Source organism: Peromyscus californicus, unplaced genomic scaffold (assembly GCF_007827085.1).
Source record: "Peromyscus californicus insignis strain IS unplaced genomic scaffold, ASM782708v3 Scaffold_8__1_contigs__length_139910024, whole genome shotgun sequence".
NCBI lineage: Eukaryota > Metazoa > Chordata > Mammalia > Rodentia > Cricetidae > Peromyscus > Peromyscus californicus.
Window position 1 is genome coordinate 131,595,052 of NW_026294606.1, and position 17,047 is coordinate 131,612,098.

The following is a 17,047-nucleotide window of genomic DNA, read 5'->3' on the forward strand; positions in this document are numbered from 1 at the left end:
CCACATGAAGTGCCATCAGTAAATACTACACGGGCCTGAGGAATAGGAGTCATCTGTACTATCTTGGGAAATATAACAGGATGTAATTTAAAAAAATGACACACATCATTGGAGGGGTAGTGAGTATCAAACCGACCCTGCATGGAGCATGTCAATATGGTCCAATCATTATCATTAGCTTGCAACCATGCTATTTGAGACTGGGTGTATGGGGTCACCACAATATCTGGCTCCTTACCAAAAGTTTGAACACTGATCTTGATTCCCTTAAATATAATCTGAGCAACAGCCTGTGGATAAGGAGTAATGGTTTTTGCTGGAGAAGTTGGGGAATGTACCCATAGAATAGGACCTGTTTGCCAAAACACTCCAGTAGGTGAATGAGCAAAGCAAAATATTAAATACAATAAGGGAGAAGAAAGATCTATATACTGCACGTGAGCCTGTTCCAGGGCCTCTTGCACTCGTTGTAAGGCTATACGTCCTTCAGCTGTTAATTTACGGGGAGATAAAGGGTCAGGGTTGCCCTTTAAGACGTCATACAAAGGGCGAAGCTGTCCTGTTGGAATTTTTAAAGTGGACCGAAGCCATTGAATATCTCCCAGAAAGGTTTGGAAATCATTAAGCGTGCGTAGCTGATCCGTACGCAGAGTAATCTTTTGTGGACGTATGCCCGTGCGTAGCAATTCATGACCTAAATAATGATAGGGAAAAGATACCTGCACCTTTTCTGGGACAATCTGTAAATTAGCCAGGCTAAGAACTTCTTGTAAATTAGAAAAGGCATCAAAAACAAGTTTTCTATCTTTAGCAGCCATTAATATATCATCCATGTAGTGAATTATATAAACATCTGGAAAAGCTTTTCGAACTGGAGCTAGGGCCAAAGACACATAAATTTGACATATAGTAGGACTATTGGCCATTCCTTGAGGCAATACCACCCACTGATATCTCTGATAAGGTTCTCTAAGATTTTTTGAAGGAACACTAAAAGCAAAGCGAGGACTGTCCTCGGAATGCAAAGGAATGGTGAAGAAACAATCCCTCAAGTCAACCACAATTAAATGCCAATGTTTAGGAATTGCCACAGGGGCAGGCAAGCCAGGCTGTGTTGCTCCCATGAGAAGCATGGTTTTATTTACAGCTCTAAGATTCTGTAATAGCCTCCATTTTCCTGACTTCTTTTTAATAACAAATATAGGTGAGTTCCAAGGTGAAGTGGAAGGAATGATATGTCCAGCATCTAACTGTTCCTTAACTAATGTGTTCGCAGCCTCCAATTTTTCTTTAGTAAGGGGCCACTGCTCCACCCATACAGGGTCATCACTTTTCCAAGTGATTTTTATTGGTTGTATAATCGAAGGCTGCTGCGCAGTGACCCCTATGGAAAAGACCCTAATCCTCTAGTATCCCCAGGACCTCTAGTGACACAGCTTTTGTCTATCACAGGGAGTGGGTCTCCTTGCAACATTTTCCCTAAGCCTCTGCCCGGGCAGTAGCCCTGAGTCTTGAGCATCTGTTGTACAGGCTGTGTAGTGAGCACAGCTCCCATACCATCTAACACATCCCGTCCCCACAAGTTCACTGGAATGTCAGGTAGCACAAAGGGTTGAAAAGTTCCCGCATGACCTTCCTCATCCTTCCAATTTAAAAGTAGCCTGCTCTGCAATGGCGTCTGAGCTGTACCGATACCTTGAAGATTAGAGGTAGAATTTTTAAGGGGCCAAGCTTCGGGCCAAAGTTTTAAAGAAATAACTGAAGTGTCAGCACCAGTATCTAAAAGACCCCGAAAATTGTGATCATTAACCTTTAAATTTAGCATGGGTCTTTGTTCTAAGGTGGAAACCCAGCAGGCTAGAGGGCCCATAGAGCCAAATGCACCCTCACCTCTATGTGTTTAAGAAAGGATTGTTAGTATGAAAGCGGGGCATCAAAAGCAGTTGTGCTATGCGAGCACCCTGGAGAATAACTGTCACCCCTTACCAGCCTCAACCATGATTCTGATTTCTCCCTCAGAGTCTTCATCTGTCACTCCTGGAATTACTCTAATACCGTGCATGAGAGCACTGCTCCTGCCCAGAATCAGGCCTAAGGACCCTGCAAGTAGTGGGCCCATGACTCCAGTACTGAGAGCCTGGGGGCCCATCTGAGGTGTTAATACTGCTCTGGCGGAGGAGCAGAGGTCCAATCCTGTGCTCCCGGGGGTGCCTCTGATAAGGTCTTGGACAGAAAGGGATTCCTTTGAGGAATGAACTGGATGGGATGGTGGGAAACTGGGGTCGGGACAGGTGTATCCAGGGCTCCGTACACCTGGCTTCGGGGGGTCCGGAGCGGACCCCGCTGCCCGTTTCCCGATGGCGGTAACATATTTCCCTGAGCATCAACCTTAGATCGGCACCCATTACTCCAGTGATGGCCCTTTTTACATCTCGGGCAAAGTCCCAGTGTCTTTGCCATTGCTTGGGCTCCAGGACAATTTTTCTTAACATGACCTTGCTGGCCGCATCCAAAACAGGTTTTTGGGCGGGTTCCTCCAGAATTATTCCCCCTTATGGCTGAAGCCATTACCTGTCCCATGATGTGATGCCCATCTATATCTCTACATAGTTTAAGATAATCATTTAAGCTCTTATTTTTATGAGGTCTAATGGCCTCCTTGCAATACTTATTGGCATTTTCAAAGGCCAGTTGCTTTACTATGGGCATGGCTTGATCAACATCCCCAAATACTCTCCCTGCTAATTGAAGCAGGCGATCTACAAATTCTGCAAATGGTTCTGATGGCCCTTGAATGACTTTAGATAGTTGTTCACCAGCAGCTTTATTAGGCAGCCCTTTCCATGCTCTGGTAGCGGCTACACTAATCTGTGCATAAACGGCAGGATCATACAAAATCTGTGCTTGTAAAGTGGCATACTGCCCTGTACCCGTGAGCATCTCAAGATTACGAGCCGGGAAGCCTGCAGCAGCATTTCTATTAGCTGTAGTTTGACAATGCTCTTGGAACTCACTTCTCCATATTAAATAATCCCCCCCAGAGAGAGCAGCGTGACACAACTGCATCCAATCGCTAGGGGTACAATTTAAGGCAGAAAAAGATTCAAGTATAGCGGTGGTAAAAGGAGCATGAGGCCCATATGACATTACCGCTTCCTTAAGCTGTTTAATGCTTTTAAAATCTAGAGGATTGTGTTCCCTTTGCCTCTGTCCTTGAGCATTTTGAGTCTCTATAACCGGGTAAGCAACTCCCCCTGTTAACCCCTCTATGGGTGAGGAAGGAAAGACCTCCGTGTTGCAAAAGTCAAGGTTATGGGTTGGAGGTCTATCCTTGCGAGAAATCTTCTGTGATTTCTCTCTTAGGCATCTAGCATCCTTTTCTGATCTAACTTTTATATCATCACCCTCTGAAGATGACTCTGCAGAATCAGAAGACGACTCTGCTGAGTCAGAAACATCGGAAGTTTGAAGGGATCTGAGAGCCTCCTCTATCTGAGACTCCTCCAACACAGCTTTAGCTTCAGTTAAATGTTGTTGGACTTCAATATCATCACTAAGCAATGCATCTTTAACCAAGCGCCACAAAGAAAAAGTAGCTAAGGATACGGAATCAGGCCCTTCTTTATGCAAATATTTTTGTAAGTCAACCTTGACCTGTTCCCAATCTGGTATATTAAATCCTCCGGAGACCAGAAACCAAGGACTAACATTCTGGAGGATTTGAATAAAATCTTTAGCTGTCTTGCTCTTAATGATAGTGCCTTGCTGCCTCAACAGTCCAATTAACTGTTCCTCGAGGATCGACTGTGAGCTAGCTGCACCCATTTCAATACAATTCACCCGTACCTTTTTTCCTTAAAATGCTGGCCAGCCTTCTTGGGTGTCCGTCAGCTCGTCCCTTCTTTCTCAGATCTCGGTAACGTCTTGGTAGAATCCCAGCGGGGCCTCCATTTGTAACGGTAATGCCCGCATCACCGTCACCCGTTCACCATGTCCGAGCGAGGGGCTGCGGATTAAAAAATAGAGACAAGAGACAGCGAGTCATTCGCCACGGCTGAAAGCCGAGTGCCAGCTGAATGCCGTTTATTGAAAGAGGGAAGAAACCTTAAATACAGGCTTACAGCACAATGGCGGATCCCAGAGGGCAGAAGTTTGCTACTGAATGTTCTACATTTTTGCATCTAAGCTGTTTACACCAAATGCAGGATACAGGAACAAAGAACCTCCGGTAGAATGTTAGGTGAGAAGGAAATCGGCAGGGAATCTGAATAGGGAGGACATCTGGTCAAGGTCGGCAAGCAAGGCAGCAGCCACTCACAGTTGGGGGCCAGGGCCCACAAGTGCTCACTTTGCTCTGCTTTGCTAAATAAATACTTAATCTGGCTGTGTCTCTCAACCGAATTCTTTCCTTCAAGAAGAGTGATCCCAGATCTCTTATAACCCTTCTCCCTCAGTGTATGGTGGAAAGTGTATCACCAGACACTTACCCACCCCAAACTGCTGAAATGGCAGGAAGTAATACCTTCTATTAGTGTGTTGGGAAAGAAAATTATTAACAATTCAGATCATAATTTTTATTCAACTTTCCATTTCAAGTTTTTAAAAATAATATATTTATTTTCATTTTACGTGAATTGGTGTTTTGCTTTCATGTATCTCTGTGTGAGGGTGTTGGGTCCCCTGAAACTGGTGTCATAGGCAGCTGTGAACCACCATGGAGGAGCTGGGAATTGAACCCAGGTCCTCTGGAAGAGCAGTCAGTGTTCTTAACCACTGAGCCATCATCTCTCCAGCTCCTGGAACTTTTTCAAAGTGGGAATTTAAAAATCTTTTTATTATTTATTTATGTGGATGTGTATGTGTCAGTGTGTGTGTCTAATGAGGTGAGAGAAGTGTGGGTTCCCTGAAGCTGGAGTTCCAGGCAGTTGTAAGCTGCCTGATGTGAGTGTTGGGAACTGAACTCAGGTCCTCTGCAAGAGCAATACATGTTTTAACCACCGAGCCCTTCCTCCAGCCCAGAGCAGGAATATTTTAAAGGGGAATAAAAGATTAAGTTGGCTCCTGTGGAGACATAGAATAAATTTTTTTTGAAACTATCAGATAAACAGTGTTTAAAGGGAACTCTTTATCAGCTGTTAGAATCACCAATAGACGGACCTTAGCTCTATGCTTGGTACTCAGCAGGCAAGGGCACAATCTATTGAAAATAAAAAGGACACATGACTATGTAATTAGCTTATGGCTATACACAGATGTTTTAAGCTCTAGCTGTGACTACAGCCCCAGCTGTTTCAGTGTCTTCACTTGGTTGTTCTTGTGGCTTTAACCTGTAAGGTGTTTCTTTGTTGGCCAAGGAAGGGCACCTTGAACCTGTTCTCTGTCCTCTTTCGTGGTCTCAGCTTTGTGGATCTCTGGCACGTTAGAGTCTTAGCATTGGAACCAGGGTTTGGATTCTGTCTCACTGAATTATTAAGACTCTGACCTTGAATGAGTTCTTCAGCCCCAGTGTTTTCGTCCTGAGACAGCCTTGTGCCATTTCCTGTTGAGCTTACAGGGATTACAAGTCCTGATTCATACAAGTGCTGCCTGCAAATAAGAAACACTCAGCTGGGCGGTGGTGGCGCACATGCCTTTAGTCCTAGCACTTGGGAGGCAGAGACAGGTGGATCTCTGTGAGTTTGAGGCCAGCCTGGGCTACAGAGCAAGTTCCAGGAAAGGCGCCAAAGCTACACAGAGAAACCCTGTCTCAAACAAACAAACAAACAAACAAACAAACAACCCTCCATCAGAATCTTCATAGAATTATCTTGTTTCTGGTGCTGCCTACAAATCACAGCGCCAGAATTAGAGGACATCTGCTTTTTAAAAGCATAAGGCAAAATATCAACTATGCAATGTCCATGTAGCTGGCAGTGGTGGCGTACGCCTTTAATCCCAGCACTGGGGAGGCAGAGACAGGCAGATCTCTGTGAGTCCGGGGCCAGCCTGGTCTACAGAGCGAGATCCAGGACAGTCAGAGCTACACAGAGAAACCCTGTCTCAAACAATCAAAAACCAAACTAAAACAAACAAAAAACCAAAAATACACAGTCCTTTGAGTTAGATATGAAGACCATCTTTACATCAATGGGGAATGAATGAGAATGGGGCCAAAGAACCTTGTTCAAGGTTGCCTGGGGCAAGTTTACCCTCCAGCCTCTCATACAGAATGCCTTTGTAGTAAATCGGTCCTTGACTGATGACACACGATTCAGGCAGGGGACAGATGTTACTTGCTGGGGGTGAGTAATGATTTCCACTGAGAGAGGTTATTGAGTGGTAAGCAGCACATGGACATAATTTCCGCTCTTATCCTGTCATACCTTGAAATGGTCTTCCTTCTGAACACGTGATTAGCCTGTCCCTTGCTGGGCAAATTAAATGTCTTCTGTTAACTGGCTGCTTCCTGCTTGTGACTTCGAAGGTACTGTGGATAGACTCAGGAGCAGCAGAAACAGGGAGCTTTCCTCTATGTCAGTACGTCCATTTTCTTCCCCATCTAAGAACATCAAAATCCCAGTAATAGTACTGGCACGCGTGCGTGCGTGCGTGCGTGCGTGCGTGCATGCGTGTGTGTGTGTGTAGCTGTCTGACACATGCAAAATGTATGCTGCACTGATGCACCCCATCAGTCCCTGAGAAGATTAAAGTCTAATGTTAGGAAGCCACAAAACTCACTCTGTAGCTGGAAATGCTGATCAAATCTAAAGAGAGCCTTTCTATGCAGTGCCAGTCTGATAGACACCATTACCGCGGGTCTCAGAATCTCCTAAAGTTGTGAGGATTCAGCCATGAGAACCACCATGTCAGGAAATCACTCACTGCATTTCCTGTCACATTCGTCAAACCCCTGGTTGTTTTCTCCTCTTAAAAGCTGGCTTGCCACTCAGTCATCCTTTTTTTTTTTTATTTTTTTTTTTTGTGCTAAATGTCAACACTCCCTTCGGAAGACTGAGGAATAAAAAGTTTGCTTAATAAAACAGTGCGTTGTCAAGAAGCACTGAGCGTAGGAACAGAGAAAAAGCCAAGGGTTCATTTAACGGCTCGGTGTGTGACGTCACTGATTGTGACGCCATCGTGTGCAGTTCGCACTGACACTCGCTCGCTCACCTTGCTGCGTTCCAGGGCTTTACTAGACTCACCGCTGGCTTCAACAGAGAAGCAGAAGGAGTCCTCCGTCGCTCTGCTGCCCTTGCTCAGGATGTAGTGGACCCGCAGCTCATCAATGTCAGCTTTAAACAAGAGCAAACACCACACTGAGTCACTTCTGTACAACGGGAAAGGGGTGTTGGCAACTTCAGTGTTTATACGCTGTGGAAAAGGTAACAACATTTTAAATAGAGGTGGAGGGCCTTGAGTTTTTATTTACACTTATTCATTTCTTTAATGTGTGTGTGTGTGCACGAGTGTGTCTGTGTGTGCTATGGCAAATGAGTAGAAGTCCTAGGACAACTTGCAGGAGTCTGTTTTCTCGTCCCACCACATGGGTCCCGAGGACTGAACTCAGGTCGTCAGCCTTGGCTGCGAGCACCACTACCTACTGAGCCATCTTGCTGGCCTACAGATCTGTTTTTTAAAGTTAGAAAGGAAAAAGTCAAGGAACATTTTGCAGTGCTGCTGTGAACACGTGTTCCTGAATACGTCATGCATCCTGGGGACATTCTGGCTGTATGTGTTTTATAGCATCCTGCCAGTCTGTGACGATCCAGGTCAATACAATCTTCACAGAGCCATAATGACCAGTACTTGTTAAGTATTTGCCACAAAATTAGTTTAAATAACCATAAAGATTACATCTGGAGAAAAAGAAAATGAGAATAAGCCACTGTGTTTTCTTCTTGTCTATAACCCTTTCCTTTAAAGAACTTGTTCCTTAGGTCTGTGATTGTTTTTTATATTAGTAACTACTAGTATTTTAATGACAATTTGCACCCAAGTGGAATTTATTTAAACAAACAATTCTTATAGAGCTGTATGTGATGCCACTGGCTTTAGAAGCAATCTGAAAATATAACCAAGCTGGTTTTTAAATACTGTGATGATTTGAATGAGAGCATTTCTCCTCCATAGACTCACATGTTTGAATGCTTGGTCTGCAGTTGGTGGAACTGTTTGTGAAGGATTAGGAGGTGTGGCCTCTTTGGAGAAGGTGTGTCTCTAGGGTATGCCATTCACAGTTGGCTCTCTCTTTGCTTTGTGCTGTGGATCAGATGTAAGCTCTCAACTATGGATCTAGCACGATGTTTACTTTCTGGTTGCCATGCTCCCTGACATATAGACTCACACTCTAAAACTGTAAGCCTCAATAAACTTTCTTTTATAAGTTGTCTTGGTCATGGTGTCTCTTCACAGCAATAGAAAAGTAACCAAGACAAATACCCTCTGCTCTGACACCAAGGTATATTGAGGGTAAGATATTGCATGCATCTCTTTACATCTCATAAGTAAAGCTACTTGCTGTGGAATGTCATTCTGTATGCTGTGAATGTGTGCTGCTCTGATTGGTTGATAAATAAAATGCTGATTGGCCAGTAGCCAGGCAGGAAGTATAGGTGGGATGAGCAGACAAGGAGAATGCTGGGAAGAGGAAGGCTGAGTCAGGAGTTGCTAGCCAGACACAGAGGAAGCAAAATGCCAAGGCAGAACTGAGAAAAGGTACCAAGTCATGTGGCTAAACATAAATAAGAATTATGGGTTAATTTAAGTGTAAGAGCTAGGCAGTAACTAATATAAGCCTCTGAATGATTATTTTATAAGCATCTGAGGGTCCATGGAGCCAGGCGGGACTGGAGTAAACTTTTGACTACAGCTACTTAAAGAAACAGTAAAGAGCAGCCAAAGGACCTCTGGTGCCGCACAACCTGGAAAAGCAGGGACTTCCTCTTCTAGTTCAGCACTGTACTAACCTCAAATTTAAAAGAAAAATAAAATGTAAAACACAGTCCTTTTTACACTTAAGACTAACTTAGTTCCATGTACTTTTGATAAATAAATTACCATTTTTCCTATGGGATCTTACACTATAGCCTAGTCTGGCCTGGTATTTATGTGTTCCAAACTGGCATCAAACCTGCAATCCTACTGTCTCAGCCTTCCAAGTCCTGGAAGTACAGGAGTGAGCCACCACTTCCACCTTCAGAAATTACTTTTGAATAGCACACTAAAATGTGTGATGTAATCACTTATATCGCAACTCTAGATAACAACGATTATCTTAAAAATCTAGACTAACAAACCATGACAATGATTCTTAGGTATGTCATTCTTAAACTTTGAAGGATGTTATCAAAATAAATGTAATCTTATGATATTTCCAAAGCCCAAGCTTCTGTGTTTTGTTGTTTGAAGGTGTAATTACAGTCCATTAAATATTTCTGAGTTTCTGTTAAGTGGCTCTTCTAATGAATGGTTGAAGAAGGACCATTTTAGAGAACACTGAGATCTCTAACCCACTGGGGGAGAGAGACAGAGACATCAGGGAAGAGTGTGACTCACCTTGTGTGAACATGTGGGCACTCTTGTTTCCAGTGCCAGCATTGACAATGTAGCCATGCTCGGGTGCTCTGGTCACTTTATACTTCAGGAGTCTGTGGGGACCATCCTGATTGTCTGCTTGTAGATACTTGTTAGTAATGAGGAAACCCAGGTGTCCAGTGTGAAGGACCTTCAAGGCTGTGACTCCCCTGTTAATGGCAATCTGTGGGAGCCAGTTGCCAGGGGGACTTATCTGGATCCACATTATCTGAGGTGCCTGCATCTCCAGGGCAGTGTCTGGGAAGACATAGAACCCAGTGTGAGTGCCATCAGTCACAGTGAAGGAGAGACTGTCATCAGCTGTCTCACTACCACCGTGACAGTAGAGAATCAGGTTCTCAGTCAGGTCCTTCTTGGTGAAAGTGGTCACAGGATGACTGCCATTATACAGAATCCTGCCATGGATGGGGGCCTGGGTGATGGTAAAAATAATAAAATCATCTGGAGTGTCCTCATCTTCCACTGCCAACTGGAAAGGAGTGACCTCTGTGCTGTCCCCTCTTTGCAGTGCCAGTGTTCGGATGGTCAAGGTGGGTTTCTTATTGTCCCCATCTGTGATGAATATCCTGAAGATTCTGAACACAGAGCTGTGCCCGCCAGTCACTCTAAGCTCAAAGTGGTCCATCTTTATCTCATCCTTTGAAATGCGGACATAGGATATCTTGTTGCCAGCCAGTTGAACATGAGTAAAAGAAGCCATGGGCTCCCCGTGCTGGTCCGAGCTTTCCAAGTAGCCCATGCTAGGAGCTTGTGTGATGTTATAGTGAAGTTGCTCACTAGGGCTGTGGATATCACTGATATTAAACAGTTCAGTGGTGAGGGTCACTCTGCCATCTTCTGTCAAGGTGAGCCTTTTGATGACAGCCTCGGGGGGATGCTGTTTGAGTTGCCAATGGTGATATAGAAATAGCGCTCCCTCAAAGGGTTAACTCCATCAGTCACATCAAATTTGAGAAGATCAACAGCCCCCTCCTGGCCTGTGTGGGTATAACAGATAAGTTCTCTGTCAATTTCATCCTGGGTGAAATTCATTCCCACGGTGAGGTTGTTCCTCACTTCCCCTCTTGGCTTCCTCAGTCGTTGTAGGAGCCCCCGTTGAGGCTCAGAATGGAGAACAAAAGTGAGACTCTTGTTGTCTGAGTCAAGATCTATGGCTTTGAGCATGCGGTTTGTGATGATCTCAGCGTGTCCAGTTTCCACTTCTAGCCCATCATTGATAGTCAGCTGAGGGGCCTCATCATCTACCAAAATTACAATGATGGGTACCTTTTTGTGAGTGGTGTGCCTGCCGTCACTCAGCCAGACCTCAAAGCTGTCCTCTGTGCTCTCTGAGTCATCGTGTTCATAGGCGATGGAGGAGGCCTCCTGGATCTCCTGCAAGGTAAAGCTGTGGATGGGCTTGCTGCCTGTGGCCAGCTGCTGTATGATTTGTCCATGCTGGGGGAGGACGGTGAGTCGAAAATGGAGCTTATCTGGTGGGAGGTCGGCATCTACTCCGTTGAGCAGTGGGGTGTCTATGACCCGGCTCATCCCCTCGAATACAACAAACTCATGGGTGAAAAGTTCGGGCTGCTCGTCATTGGTGGGCAAGATGGTCAGAGGGAGGAGGACATCTGGGCAGAAGTTGATGCCATCAGAGCAATAAAAGGAGAAATGATCTGTTTCTGGTTCTACCCCCTTGTGGATACTCTGTACGTAATTGATGCACCCGACTTGGACATCCTTGAAGGAGAAGGCACTGATGGGGCAGCCAACCCGTGACACTTCTGAACCAGGAGCTGGTGCTGAGTTTTCCAGGTAGCCAGAGGATGGCTGACCAGTTAGAGTGCAAAGGATTTCATCTTCGGGAGTGTCCACATCTTCAACGTTGAGATGTTGTGTGGTCAAGAGGCTCTTCCCACCTTCATACACAATGAAGGACTCTCCCACCAAGACCTCGGGGGCCGTGTTGTCCACTGGCAGCACTGACACTTGCACTAGTACCCTCTCCAGTACGTTGTCCCCCATGGACCAGTGATAAGAATCTTTGTCAAGGATGAGGCTGAAAGCATCATGTACCTTTTGGAAGCCAACTTCACCTCCAGTGTGGACATAGGTTACTGCCCCACCAATGAGGTCCTCTTGGGTGAATTTTTCTGCAGGAAGACCATTCACCAGGATAGTGCCCAATTTAGGCTTGTCCTCCACAATAAAAGACAGCATTAAATCCTTTGTGTCCTCTCTGCCACGATTAACATCCATGGTGATCCCAGTAGCTGCATTCTCAAGCACATCTATGGAAATAGCCAATATTGGAGATCCTGTGATAGAGACCCTGGGACTTTCATCAGCCACTATGGGCTGCACAGAAATCCAGACAGTGATGGGTATATGGTGCACCCCATCACTTACCTCCAGGTAGAAGATGTCACTGGTAGTTTGATCTCTGCTATGCTGATAAGAGATGTTCCCATCAATAATATCAGCTAGCATGAAAGAGTCCCCTGAAACCATATATTTTTTAAAGTACTGCAAGTGTCTATGCTGGGGACCCCAGACTAAAATGAAGAAAATTTGATCAACATCTGTGTCGGGGTCTGTAACATCAAGTTCACTGCTGCTGAGAATAAAGCCGCCTCCCTGGAAGACAGCAAAGCCCCTGTTGATGACTTTTGGTGGCTGGTTGTTCAAAGGCTGCAGGAATAATGTGAATGTCCCTGGCACACCATTGCCTGCAGCATCTTCTACCTGGTAGCTGAATCGCACAACCCGAGGTACAATGCCCAGGTTCTTCTGGGGGGGGTTGATAAGCAATTTTTTGATGGTTGACCTGGGCCTGGGTGAAATGAGTAATGGGTCTATTTGGTGAATCAGTGAGCACAATTTCTCCAGCCTGGACTTGGTGGTTGCTGTCAGTGTCAGTTGGTGGTGTCAGTAGGGTGTACCACAGGTTCTGGTCATCTGAATTCTGGTCAACGTATTGGAGGAATTTCTTCTGGAAGCAAGTGAGCTGGTATCCTTGCACAGTCATTTCTAGGGGAGTTCCTGGATACAACTGAGGACTCAGCCTATCTGCAGACTGGATACTGATGGTGAAGAAGTGCTGGTTGGAGAGATTTGGTGGGTCATGGTCATCTTGCACATGGAAAGCCAGATGGGCCGCTATAGATTGAGGAATGTGTGGTCCAGCATGGGAGAAGAAAAGTCTCCCATTATGTCCTTCTGTAACCACTCAGTCACCACCTTCTCATAAAGACCGTCCCTTTCCACATAGTGCCAGTCACCCTGCAGAAGGGACAAAGGGGGTTCAGCCTGCCTTAGCAGCATGTTGCCGGAGGGCTGGCTTGAGTTGTAGGAATCAGGAGCCCGATCCCCACTCCTCTCTTCCTGTTTTCCTTCCAGATGTTGGTCTTCCAACACAAAGAGTATAGTTGAGTCCTCAGAATCAGCATCTGTGGCACTCAAGACAAAGGGGGATATCTGGATCACCTGCCCTTCAGTCACTGAGAGTCCTAAGTTGGTGGTGACCACTGGTGGCTCATCGTCTACAGGCACGATGGTGATGGGGAAGAGAAAATCCACCTGATGATGCCCGTCCTCCATCCTGAAGATGACGTTGTCGCTGTAAGAGTCACTGCCATCATGCTGGTACACCACACGCCCTGCACTTAGGTCTGCTGGTGTGAAATACTTACACCCCTCAGGTGCCCCGAGCACCACCAGCTGTCCATGTTGCAAGCCTCTTACTGCAGCAATTCTAATTTCTTCTGAATTATCTTTATCACTGACCTGAAAGCTTTGGCCATTGGACAGGGGCCTTGCCTGGCCTTCAAAAACCAGAAGTCCTCTGTTATAGTTAGTCATTGGAGCCAGGGCATTGCTAGACTTCACCACCACCATGAAGGCAAAAGGGTCAGAGGTGTCGCCATCTCCATCCACCACCTGTAGTTCTAGCCGGAAGATGCGGTCCCCTTCTGAGCTCCCTGTGGGAGGTTGATAGGCAATTTTCAGCTCCTGCAGCTCCTTCTGGGTGAAGAAGGAGACTGGAAGGCCCAGGGGGTCATCTGTGTTCACCATGTAGCCCTGCCGACCTTGGTGTCCAGGTGGGGCCTCAGGGGCATTGAGAATGTTGAAGACTAGGTCGTCCGGATCTGATTCGTAGTCATCTGCAGCCAGTGCATCAGGAGTCAGGGCTGTAAGTAGGGACTGATCAACATCCACCATCATTAGAGCCCCCAAACTGGGCCTGGGTGCTGTGCTCCTGGCTCCCTTCTGGATTCTGACTTGAAGCTGCAAGTACTCCTGGTCCAGCACCTCCACTGACCCAGTACTTTGGGGCTCTGGCCCTAGAAGTTCTACTATCATAGGCACATAGTCCCTGGTGGGTGAGGATGGAGTGGCAGTGTGCTGGTAGCGCACCCCAGCCTGGACAAAAGACTCACAGTCAACCAGATGGCCCCTGGAGAGAGGGGTCCCAGCGGCGTCCACCAAGTGCCCGTACTTGGGGAGTAGACCGCCAGGGTGAGGAAGCAAGGTGAGCCTGCACCTACTCCTGGAGGCAAAGTCTAGCACCCTCCTATCAATGACATGGCTGCAGCCTCGCAATTTAAACACTTTCAAAGGCCTGTTGCGCGTCACCAGCTGAAGCTTGGAGAAGACCACATTCACATCCAGAGTGAAAGGCAGTACCAGTGTGGAATTTCCTGCTTTGTATCGCAGCTGGAGCTGCACCCGGGAGCTTGTGGCGCTGGGCGAGCCGAAGTGAGTGTACCTGACCTGGTGGGCCCCGAAGTCGCAGGGAAAGTGGCACGGGGAGAGCGCGCCTTGGAGCCGAGGGATTTCCAGTACTGTCACCTCGCACTGGTCCCCTGGCTGCACTTGAATCACCAAGCCCTGCAGTGGGTCGAGCCAAACCGAGCGGCCCTGAGGCACCTGCAACCCAGGGTTGGCGATCAGGATGCGAGGGTTCTGGTGGCTACCACCATCAAGTGCTCCCCAGGGAGGGAGGTAGAGCTCCCAGTGGGATGCGTTCCCGCTCAAGGGTACCTGTCTCCTCAGTGCGCGACAAGTCAGAAGCAGGCAGGCAAGAGCCACTACCAGCTGCGGAGACATCCCAGGAGGGTGCAGAGAACCCCCAGCCATGGCACCCAACGGAATTCTGGTGTTGAGATACCCAGATGATGTCCAAGGGCTCACTTAGCCCCAGGTGCTGGCATGGAGGCAGTGATGCTCTGGGGGAGGGCGGGGAGGCTTGGATCCCGACAGCTAGAGCGGCTGCACTTGAGCTGCCGCAGGTAATAGCGAGGGAAGGGCTTTCTCTGTTTCCTGAATTCCAAGTCTCCACCTGCGCTGGTTCCAGTGGCCACCCAGGTGTGCCCCAGCGCGCCGAGACCTAGTGAGCATGCAGGCGCTCCCCCTCCATTCCCAGTGTCTTTGTCCTAGTTACCTTGATCTGTCACGGTGCAGCCACCGACTGGCTAGTCTGGATACCCTCTTTCCTGGGAGCCACAAAAGGATTGTCCCTCAAGGCTGGGAGAGCGACTGCTCCTGGTTGAGTTCTGCGCACGGGAGACACTGCTGACGCGGTCCATTCACCCAGGAACGGTGTCTTCTGGTGGAGTGCGAGCCAGAGTATTTCTCTTACCGCGGACAGGAGTGCTTTTTCTTGCCGAAATTGAGTTTCACTTTGGACATTAAAAAGCTGGTGGGAATGATTTTGCAAAAAAGATTTTCTGTCTGTCTGACTGAGGTAATCCGCCCTTGCACAGCAATCCTGGTAGTTTTTTTTTGTTTTTGTTTTTGGGGGGTAGTGGTGGTGGTGAGCGGATGCAGGATGGGGGCGGGCAGTTTCAGGAGGTTGGGGGTGGGGAAGCGACAGCGAACTTGAATAGTCTGTACTCTGTTCTCAGTCAATGGGACTCACATAAAGCAATGGGTGTGCAGGTCAGATTCCTGTGGCTTTCTTAGAATGTGGTTTCCATACCTAGACATGGCTGTTTCCTAATTACTTTCTTTGTTGACAAACATGTGGTAGTCAGAGGTGAGGATGTAGGAGCAGCAGCATCAAAGAAAACCTCACAAATAAATTTCTGTGAGTCGATTCATCTAACACTTGGGATGAGGCTTTCAAACGACCATGGTTCCCACCTGGGAGTGGAGTGAGGGGCAGGTCCTGAGGTGTCTTCATTTCTTAGGGACTAGAAGAGTTTAGTCAGCCACTGTGCAAGATAATCAAATTCACCTGATCCTCCCTCCCTCCCTCCCTCCCTCCCTCCCTCCCTCCCTCCCTCCCTCCTTTGCTTTCTTATGTCAGAGACTTTTTAATGACTGGAAATAGATTCGTTGCAAAACTCTTGATAAAAACGGCTTTGATGGGGCGACAGCAACCCTGGGTACTGTCATCCACAAGTCAGTCTTTAGATCGTCTACAGTGTTGCAGACATTTATTTACTTTAGCTGCAGAAGAACACAGAAGGAGCCTGAAAGTGTTAATCTGTCTGACCGCTAAACTAGATCAACCCGTGAATTCGTGTGTGTATGTGTGTGTGTGTGTGTGTGTGTGTGTGTGTGTGTGTGTGTGTGACTCTCTGGAGCGGAACGCTAGCCCACCTCATTAGCACCCAGACTTGTTCATATAGCAAGATAGTAAGAGACAGTAGATTTTAAATATGTAAATTTAGCTTAATTATATGTTACCCAGCACATTCAGAAAATGTTCTTTGAAACATGTATTTTTTTACACTTAAGCACAGTTATAATTTCATTACGCATGAATGAGGCATTATATTCCAGAAAGTGTTCATAATCAAACTTTTAAAATTGCTCTTGTTTTGAGATAGGCTTTCACTGTACGGCTTAGGCTGACCTCAAGCGTGGCCTCCTCCGGCCTCAGCCCCTCGAGTGCTGGAATTACAGGCATACACCACTTTATCTGGCATAAGAGAACTTTGTTTTTCAGTCTACATGTATTAAATTTTACCAGCTGAGCATTCATGCATGAGTAGTTTGGTTTCTGTATAAGCATTACTCCCTCTAAGGCACCTATCTTTTGCACACACTGCTTCCGTGATGTGAAAGTGGAGGTGCAGAGCTAAAATAACAAGTAGCTAAATTATTATTAAATTCATGGTTTTGATCTCTGGCCCTCTCTGCTCAGCATACACCTTTCTTAGTGTTCTGTATCTGGAAGGGTCCCTTGTCTCTCGCCATCTTGTTTCTTTTACCTTGGACTTGCTCTCTCCTTAGGACACTCTAGCCTGGCTTTGAACACAGACCAGACTCTTGCTGCAGACATCAGTAGCAGCCTTTATGGTTGATGTTGCTACACCTTTCTATTTCCCCTCCTCCCTTCCAGTAACATGGCCATGGTACTAAATTTTATATTCATGCATGTACCGTTAATTGAGGTCTGTCTTCCCTGCTAGTCCTAAAGCTCTATACCAGCAGTGAGAATGTGGCAGTCACCACTGATGCCTAGGAATAGAGGAAAGATGGC

General features: G+C 46.7%; 1 protein-coding gene across 1 annotated transcript in view; it reads right to left on the bottom strand.

Moving 5' to 3' along the window:
• Window positions 1–15,135, bottom strand: part of Frem3 (FRAS1 related extracellular matrix 3) — an 83,991-nt gene extending 68,856 nt beyond the window's left edge. The window contains 5 exon segments of the mRNA XM_052729057.1: window positions 7,182–7,271; window positions 9,535–10,446; window positions 10,449–12,354; window positions 12,356–12,765; window positions 12,768–15,135. Coding sequence (XP_052585017.1) covers window positions 7,182–7,271; window positions 9,535–10,446; window positions 10,449–12,354; window positions 12,356–12,765; window positions 12,768–14,694 — 5,245 coding nt within the window. The 5' untranslated portion in view covers window positions 14,695–15,135.
• Between the last annotated feature and the right edge of the window lie 1,912 nt (window positions 15,136–17,047).